The 9,933-nt window shown below is 39.4% G+C and overlaps 1 gene segment (V, D, J or C); it reads right to left on the reverse strand.

Moving 5' to 3' along the window:
* Positions 1-4,795: 4,795 nt before the first annotated feature.
* Positions 4,796-5,340, reverse strand: LOC129671992 (Ig kappa chain V-V region MOPC 21-like; the record flags this gene model as incomplete). The annotated part of the segment is given in 2 exon segments: positions 4,796-5,097; positions 5,274-5,340. Coding segments are annotated over 2 exon segments (351 nt in total), but the record flags the coding sequence as incomplete, so codon positions are not given.
* Positions 5,341-9,933: the final 4,593 nt, after the last annotated feature.

Raw genomic sequence — 9,933 nt, forward strand, 5'->3', positions numbered from 1 at the left:
TCTAGGTTATCTCCATGCATGGTCCTTGGTTGGAGTACCAGTCTCAGAAAAGACTCATGTGCTCAGATTATTTGGTTTTGTTGCTCTCCTTGTAGAGAACCTGTCCTCTCCAGGACTTACTATTTCCCACTTCTTTCATAAGATTACCTGCACTCTATCCAGAGGTTGGCTATAAGTCTCAGCATCTGCTTTGACACCCTGTAGGGTAGAGACTTTCAGAGGCCCTCTGTGGCAGGCTCTTGTCCTGTTCCCTGGTTTTCTCCTTATTCTGATGTTCATCCTCTTTGCCTTTCTGAATAGGCATTGATCATTTTAGCTGGCATCCTCCGTCTTGATTAGTTTCTTTAGGTGAACAGATTTTAGTACACATTGTTATATTATATGTCTAATATTCACTTATGAGTGAGTATATACCCTCTGTGTCTTTCTACTTCTGGGAGACCTCACTCAGGAAAAGTCAAAATTTAAGAATAATAGGAATATACAAAAAATAAGATTCCTAGCTCCAAAGACCAAGAAATATTTTTAAGAAAATCATAAAAGGAAATTTTCCTAACTTAAATGATGAGATGTCCATTAACACACAAGAGACAAACAGAACACCAAATAGACTAGACCAGAAAAGGAACTCTTCATGTCACATCATAGTCAAAACACTAAACCTACAAAACAAACAAAAAGTATTAAAATCAGCAGGGAAAAATGCCAAGTAACACATAAAGGTACACCTATCAGAATCATACCAGATTTCTTAACAGAAACTATGAAAGCCAGAAGTGCCTGGGCAGATGTCATGCAGACTCTAAGAGAGCCCAGATACCAACCAAGACTAGAATACACAGCAAAGATTTTAATCAACATAGCTGAAGAAAAGAAAATATTCTATGACAAAACTAAACTTAAACACTATCTACACAACAACCCAGCCCTACAGAAGATACTTGAAGGAAACCTCCAATCCAATGAAATCAACTACACCCAAGAAAACACAGGATATAGATAACTTCACAACAAAAAAATTAAAAGAAAAAAAAAGCATTGAAACACATTAACACCACCAACTCCACAATAAAAAGAATTAACACTATTTGGTCACTATTATCGATCAACATCAACGGCCTGGACTCTCCAATAAAATGAAACAGACTAACAGAATGGTTGCTGAAACAGGATCCAACATTCTGCTGCACTCAAGAAACACACCTCTGCAACAAAAATAAACATCTCAGAGTAAGGGCTGGAAAAAGTTTTTTCAACAAAACGGACCCATTAAGAAGCTTAAGTAGCTACTTTAATATCTAATAAAATAGAAATTCAACCAAAATTAATGAAAAAATAAGAGGAGGGTCACTTCATTCTCATCAAAGGAAAAAAAATCTAGCAGGAGGACATCAAAATCATGAACATCTATGCCACAAATACAAGAACACTTGCATTTGTAAATGAAACATTATTAAAGCTTAAATTACACATCAATCCTAACACCTTAATAGTGGGATACTTCAACACTCCACTCTCACCAAGAGAGATATCATCTAGACAGAAGCTAAATAGGGAAATAATGACACTTACAAATGTACTAAATCAAATGGACCTAATAGAAATCTACAGAACTTTGTCCACAAACTCAAAAGACTATACCTTCTTTTCATCACCTCATGAAACCCTCTCAAAAATTGACCCTAGAGTAAGGCAAAAAGTAATCATCAACAGATACAAGAAGATCGAAATAATTCCTCATATAGTATCAGACCACCACAACCTAAAGTAGAACTCAATCGCAGCAGAAATAACAAAAAGCCTGCATACACATGGAAATTGAACAATTCTCTAAATGACAGCTTGGTCAGGGAAGAAATGGAAAAAGAAATTAGAGACTTCCTAAATTCAATGAAAATGAAGGCACAACATACCCAAACTTATGGGACAAATAGAAAGCAGTGCTAAGAGGAAGACATCTCAATTTCATATGGAAAAACAAAAAAAACAAAAATTGATTTTAAAATCCTGTACAACAATAGATTCTGAGGAGGTATCACCATCCCTGATCTCTGGCAGTACTACAGAACAATAATAATAAAAAAAAAAACTGTATGTTACTGGCATAGTAACAGAATGATAGATCCTTGGAATCAAATTGAAGACCCAGATATAAACCCATACATCAACAGATACTGATTTTTTACAAAGATGCAAAAAACACAATGGAATAAAACATCTTCAACAAATAATGCTGGTCTAACTGGATGTCTACATGTAGAAAAATACAAATAGAGACATATTAATCACCCTGCACAAAACTAAAGTCCAAGTGGATCAAAGACCTCAACATAAAACCAGACACACTAAATGGGCTAGAAAAAAAAAGTAGGGAAGTACATGAAACTCATTGGAAAGAGACAACTTCTTGAACAGAACACCAACAGCACAGGCTCTAAGAGCAACAATCAAAAAATGGGACTTCATGAAACTGAAAAGCTCTATAAAGCACAGGACACTGTCATCAAACCAAAGGATAACCTACAGACTGGGAAAGAGTATTCAACAAAACTATATCTGGCAGGGGGCTAATATCCAGAACATATACAGAACTCAAGAAGTTAAAAAGCAATAAATTGAGTAATCCAATTTAAAAACAGAGTACAGAGCTGAACAGGATTCTCTATAGAAGAATATCGAATGTCAGAGAAACTCTTAAAGAAATGCTCAACGTCCTTGGTCATCAGGGAAATGCAAATCAAATCGACCCTGAGATTTCACCTTACAACCAAAAGAATGGCTAAGAACAAAAATTCAAGAGAAAACACCTGCTGGAGAGGGTCTGGAGAGAGGGAAATCCTCCACCCAGCCCGTGGGAATGTAAACTTGTACAACTACTTTGGAAAACATTCTGGCACTTTTCTCAGAAATTAAGAACAGTGCTTCCTCAAGATTCAGCTTTAGCACTCCTAGGCACATACCTAAAATATGCTCAAGCACACACAAGAATATTTGCTCAACCATGCTCATAGCAGCTATATTCATAATAGGTAGAATCTGGAAACAACCCAGATGTCCCTCAATTGAGGAATTGATAAAGAAATTGTGGTACATTTACACAATGGAATTAAAAAAAAATTAAAAACAAGGAAATCATGAAATGTGCATGCAAATGGTGGGAACTAGAAAGGATCATCCTGAGTGAGGTATCCCAAAAGACTTACATGGTATACACTCATTCATAAGTGTATATTAGACTAATAATATAACATAAATATACTAAAATCTAAGGAAGCTAAGCAAGAATGAGGACCAAGGTTAAGCTGATGAATCCTCATTCAGAATGGCAAACAGTACAGACATCGGAAGAGGAAGAAAACAGGGAACAGGACAGGAGACTACCACAGAGAGCCTCTGAAAGGCTCTACCCAGAAGGGTATCAAAACAGATCCTAAGATTTATACCCAAACTTTGGGAGGAGTACAGGGAATCTTATGAAAGAAAGGGAGATAGTAAGACAAGGAAGGGACACGAACTCCACAAGAGAAAAACAAAACCAAAAAATCTAGGCACAGGGTACTTTTCTGAGACTGACTCTCCAATCAAGGTTCATGCATGGAGACAACCTAAAACCCCTGCACAGATGTAGCCCATGTCAGCTCAGTCTGCAAGTGGGTCACCTAGTAAGGAGAACACGGGCTATCTCTAACATAAACACAATGGCTGATTCTTTGATCACCTTCCCCTGATGAGGGAGCAGTCTTAACAGGCCACAGAGTAAGACAAAGCAACCAGTCAAGATGAGACCTGATTAGTTAGGGTCAGATGGAAGGGAGGAGGTCCAAGCTTATCAGTGGACTGAGGGAGGGGCATAGGAGAAGGAGAGAAAAAGAGTGTGGGATTTGGAAGAGACAAGGAAGTAGGAAATAGCTGGGATATAAAATGAATAAATTGTAATAAATTAATAAAAATCAGATGCATGTATGCAGTAGACATACAGACCAAACAGATATATAGACCAAAGCATACAACATGTGCAGTTGCCCAGGGTTCTTCATGTTTCTGTATGCTGATAATGGAATCTGGGTCTTTTAAGTTTATACAGCCTTCTATAATTGCAGCATTAAACTATTTATTACATAAAAAAATTCAGACATTCAAAAGATACCAAGAGCTGGTTCTTTGATAAAACAACAAGATAGACAAATCCTTAGCCAAACTAATTAAAAGGCTGAGAGAAACTATACAAATCAACAAAATCAGAAAAAAAAGGAGGCCATTACAGACACTGAAGAAATTCAAAGACTCGATAGATCTAACTGGAAAAGTCAATACACCATAAAATTTGAAAATCTAAATGAAATGGACAATTTTCTTGATAGATAATTTACCAAAGGTTGAGGATTCTTAATCTAAACTAATAACCTCATGATGATTCATTCTTTGTAAATGATTTTAAAATCTGTCTTTTTTATACAGATTCATCATAGTCTAAAGCCATAACAAAGATATCTAAAGTCAGCATGACACCATAAAATTCACTGATGCTTCTTGCTTGTACTGTATCCTTTCAGTGCAAAACCACAACTTCTAAATCTCTTAACTTAGTTTCTCCTATTTATCTATACACACAAGTGTTGCCAAAAACATGGAAGAAAGGAGGCCAACTCTTAATTAATTTTCTACTGAAGGTTGTATCAATTAGTCATGCATAGCAGATCTCAGGCAGAAGGGGGAAGTATGCAGGCCCAGAGCTGTGTGTGTTGCAGGCAGCTGGTGAGACTCTCAAGGAGGTTTGTGTTGGAGGCTGAAGCACTGTGGGAGGATAGCTGCTATACTGCTGACAGTAGTAATCTGCCAGGTCTTCAGCCTGCACACGGCTGATGCTGAGAGTGAAATCTGTCCCAGATCCACTGCCTGTGAAGCGATCAGGGACCCCAGTGTATCTATTGGATGCCCTGTAGATCAGCAGTTTAGGAGGCTGCCCTGGTTTCTGCTGGTACCAAGCTACCCAACCACCCACACTCTGACTAGACTTGCAGCTTAGGGTGATTCTCTCTCCAACAGATGTGGACATGAATTCAGGAGACTGGGTCATCACAATGTTCCCCTCAGCACCTGAAACCAGAAATACACAATGAGTATACACAGAAGGAGTTCCTGATACAAATGTTGGCATCCAAAATGCCTTTTCTAATGGCATTGCCTGCATACAATTGGATTCCTATAGTAATTAGCTGTTTCTCTACAAATGAATTATTTGGATGATATTCTAATAATCTTTAATGTCTCACCAGACAACCAGAGGAGCAGGATTATGAAGACCTGGGTGTGTGACTCCATCTTGGTTGCCCAGGCTGTCTGATGTTTTTCAGTTCTAACTGCAAAGGCCTGGTTTATAAACTATGCACAGCTGGGCTGGCTTATAGGGACCTATGCAAAACAGTCATTATATGAGAAAGTAAATAACCAGGGTACTGGGCTGTGAAAGACTCCAGGTTAAATCTTCAGCCAAAACAGGAACTCAATGACTGGCTCTTTGGCTTCCCCACCCACCAAGGGAGGAGCAGTCCTGTTAGGCCACAGAGGAGGGCTTTGCAGCCAGTCCTGAAGATACCTGATAAAACAGGATCAGATGAATGGGGAGGAGGTCCCCCCCTATCAGTGGACTTGTAAAGGGGCATGGTAGAGATGAGGGAGGGAGGGAAGGAGGGACTGGGAGGGAATGAGGGATCGGGACAAGACTGGGATACAGAGTTAATAAAATGTAACTGATAAGAAAAAAATAAAATTAAAAGAAAGGCAAAGAGGATGGACACCAGAACAAGAAAACAGGAAACAACTTAGGAGCCTCCTACAGAGGGCCTCGGAAAGGCTCTGCCCTGCAGACTATCAAAGCAGATGTTGAGACTTATGGCCAAACTTTGGGCAGAATGCAGGGAATCTTATGAAAGAAGTGGGAAATAATAGTAAGATCTGGAGAGGACAAGAGGTCCACAAGGAGAACAACAGAACCAAAAAATTTGAGCACAGGGGTCTTTCCTGAGACTCATACTCCAACCAAGTACCATGCATGGAGATAACCTAGAACCCCTGCACAGATGTAGCCCATGGCAGTGTCCAAGTGGGTTCCATAGTAATGGGAACAGGGACTGCTTCTGAAATGAACTGATTGGCCTGCTCTTTGATCACCACCCCCTGAGGGGGGAGCAGCCTTACCAGGCCACAGAGGAAGACAATGCTGTCACTCCTGATGAGACCTAACAGACTAGGATCAGAAGGAAGAAAAAGAAACCCTCCCCTACCAGTGGACTTGGGGAGGGGAGTGTGTGGAGAAGGGGAAGAAAGGGAGAGGTTGGGAAGGGAGGAAGGAGGGAACTCTAGGGGGGATACAAAGTAAATAAAGTATAATTAAAAATTTTTTAAAAATCTTCAGCCAAAAATATCATCAAAGTGAGTAGCCAATCACTGGGGGGAAAAGTCAATATTGACGATCAAGGACCAACTTTGAGCTCTCAATCTGAAAATATTGAGATGCACTCATGACAGGCTTCCATTAAAAATAAAAAACATTTAAGTAAATGGAGTTTAATAGAAATATACTAGAAAATCTTTGATTACAATCCTGAGGAAACAATAAATATCCTAATCAACAACAGCAGAAAGAAACAGGAGAACCAGAAAGAATAAAGGAAAAAAGAAGGGGAAAATAGAAGAGTAGGTGAGAGAAAGGAAAAAAAAAAGAGGATGGAGAAGAGAGGAAAATCTGGATTGGAGAGGGATTGGAAATGTCAAGAGGAAAGAAAACTTGAGCAGATAAAGGAAATACATATTAAAACAGAAAGGTTTGGGAATAGAGTCAGATCAGCAGTTATGAGCATTTCATCTCTTATAAAACATTCATGTTTGATTCCAATGAATTGTTGATGATTCTCAGTCATCTATAATTCCATTTATAGCACACACAAGGTACACATACATACACGCATACATACATACATATCTAAATACATACATAGATTTTGAGATGTGAGCCCTGAGCTTCTGCTCCAGCTAAAACAAGGTCTGCCACCTGCTGCCTTCACTCTGCTATCATGGATTCTAGTTCTCTGAAAGCCCAATAAACACTTTCTTAAAAAGTGGCTTTGGTCATTTTTTTTAATTAAATTTTATTTTGTTACATTAATTATGTTTTATTTGCTTTGTATCCCAGCTGTAGCCCCTCCCACATTTCCTCCCAATCCCACCCTCCTTCTCTCCTTCATCTTTTCCCATGCCCCTCTCTAAGTCCACCCATAGGGGAGGTCCACTTCCCTAGGGTCCATCTGACCCTAGCTAATCAGGTCTCATCAGGACTGGCTGCATTGTCCTCCTCTGTGGCCTAGCAAGGCTGCTCCTCCCTCAGGAGTGGAGTGAGGTGTTTCAAAGAGACAGCCACTCAGTCCATGTCAGAGTCAGTCCCTCTTCCCCTTACTAGGGAACCCCTTTGGATACTTAGTTTCCATGGGCTGCATTTGTGCAGGGTTCTAGGTTATAGCTATGAATGGACCTTGGTTGGAGTATCAGTCTCAGAAAATAGCCCTGGGCCCAGATATTTAGGTTCTTTTGCTTGCCTTGTGGAGCTCCTGTACTCTCCAGGTCTTACTAACGACCTCTTCTTTCATATGATTCCCTGCACTCTTTCCAAAGTTTGGTTATGAGTCTCAACATCGGCTTTGACACACTGCTAGGTAGAGACTTTCAGAAGCCCTAAGTGGTAGGTTCCTGTCCTGTTTCTTGTTTTCTCCTTCTTCCAATGTCCATTCTATTTGTCTTTATAAGTGAGATTGATCCTCTTACCCCAGGTCCTCATTCTTGTTTAGGTGTACAGATTTTAGTATGTTTAGCCTATCTTAAAAGTCTAGTATCCCCATATAAGTGAGTATGTTTCCTTGTTTTAAATTGCTGAGTAGTATTCCACTGTGGAAATATACCACAATTTCTATATCCATTCGTCCGGTGATGGACACCTGGGTAGTTTCTAGGTTCTGGCTATTACAAATGAAGCTGCTACAAACATGGTTGAACAAATGTCATTGTTGTGGACTTGAGAAACTTTTGGATATGTGCCTATGAGTGCTATAGCTGGATCTTGAGGAAGTGCTTTTTCTATGTGTCTGAGGAGGTGCCTCCTGTGTTATCACTTGAGTTTTTGATCTTAGCCATTCTGATAGGTGCAAGGTGAAAACTCAAGGATGTTTTGATTTGCATCTCCCTGAAGACTACTGACATTGAGCATTTCGTTAACTATTTCTCTGACATTCAATATTCCTCTATTGAGAATTCTCTGTTTAGCTCTGTACCCCATATTTTTTCTTTTTTTTAACTTTTCTTAATTACACTTTATTTCTTTTTTATCCCTGCATAAGCCCCTCCCTCCTTCCCTCCTGATCCCACCCTCCCCCCTTTCTGCATGCATGCCCCTCCCCAAGTCTACTGATAGGGGAGGTCCTCCTATCCTTCTTTCTGATCTTAGTCTATCAGTTCTCATCAGAAATCGCTGCATTGTCAGGGTTCTAGGTTATCTCCACAGATACTCCTTGGTTGGAGTATGAGTCTCTGGGAAGTTCCCTGTGTTCAAATTTTCTTGTTCTGTTGCTCTCCTTGTGGAGTGCCTGTCCTCTCCAGCTCTTACTATTTCCCACTTCTTACATAAAATTCCATTCACTCTGCCCATCAGTTGGCCAACAGGCTCATCATCTGCTTTGACAGTCTGCATGGCAGAGGCTTTCAGGGGCCCTCTGTGGCAGGTTCCTAGCTTGTTTCCTGGTTTCTTTTTCTTCTGATTTCCATCCTTTTTGCCTTTCAGGGGGGATTGAGCATTTTTAGTTAGGGTCCTCTCTTTTGCTTAGTTTGTTTAGATGTACAGATTTTAGTGGGTATATTCGATGTTGTATATTTATATGAATGAGTATATACGGTGTGTGTCATTTTTCTTCTGGGACAACTCACTCAGGATGATCCTTTCCAGGTCCCACCATTTACCTGCAAATTTCATGATTTCCTTATTTTTCATTGCTGAGTAATATTCCATGGTATAGATGTACCACAGTTTCTGAATCCATTCTTCAGTTGAGGGACATCTGGGCTGTTTCTAGCTTATGGCTACTACAAATAAAGCTGCTACAAACATGGTTGAGCAAATGTCCTTTTTGTGTACTTGAGCCTCTTTTGGGTATATGGTTGCTTTTTGTTTTACTGTAGTAAGGTTAATTTTTTCCTGTGTTTTCTTGACAGAAGCTAATTTTCATGGGTTGTATTTTCCCTTCCAGTGTCTTCTGTAATGCTGGATTTGTGTGTAGGTATTGTTGAAATTTGTTTTTGTCATTGAATATCTTGTTTTCTCCGTCTATGAGGACTGAGAGTTTTGCAGGGTATAGTAGCCTGGGCTGACATCTGTGTTCTCTTAGGGTCTACATGATATGTCCAGGCCCTTCTGGCTTTCATAGTCTCTGTTGAAAAGTCAGGTGTGATTCTAATGGGTTTGCCATTATGTGTTACTTGGCCTTTTTCCCTTGAAGCTTTTAGTATTTTTTCTTTGTTCTGTATACTTACTGTTTTGATTATTATGTGGCGGGAGGATTTTCTTTTCTGGTCAATTTGTTGGGTGTTTTGTAGGCCTCGTGTATTCTTATTGGTTTCTTCTTTAACTTGGGGAAATTTTCTTCAATGATTTTGTTGAAAATATTTCCTGGGCCTTGGAGAAGGGAGTCTTCTTTTTCCTCTATTCCTATTATTCTTATATTTTGTCTTTTCATATTGTCTTGGATTTCTTGGATGGTCTGTGTCAGGAATTTTTTGGATTTAACATTTTCTTTGACAGATACATCGATTTCTTCCATTGTATCTTCTACACCTGAGATTCTTCCTTCCATCTCTTGCAGTCTGTTGGTTATGCTTACCTCTGTAGTTCCT

Source organism: Psammomys obesus, unplaced genomic scaffold (assembly GCF_907164565.1).
Source record: "Psammomys obesus unplaced genomic scaffold, mPsaObe1.curated_primary_1811, whole genome shotgun sequence".
NCBI classification, from domain to species: domain Eukaryota; kingdom Metazoa; phylum Chordata; class Mammalia; order Rodentia; family Muridae; genus Psammomys; species Psammomys obesus.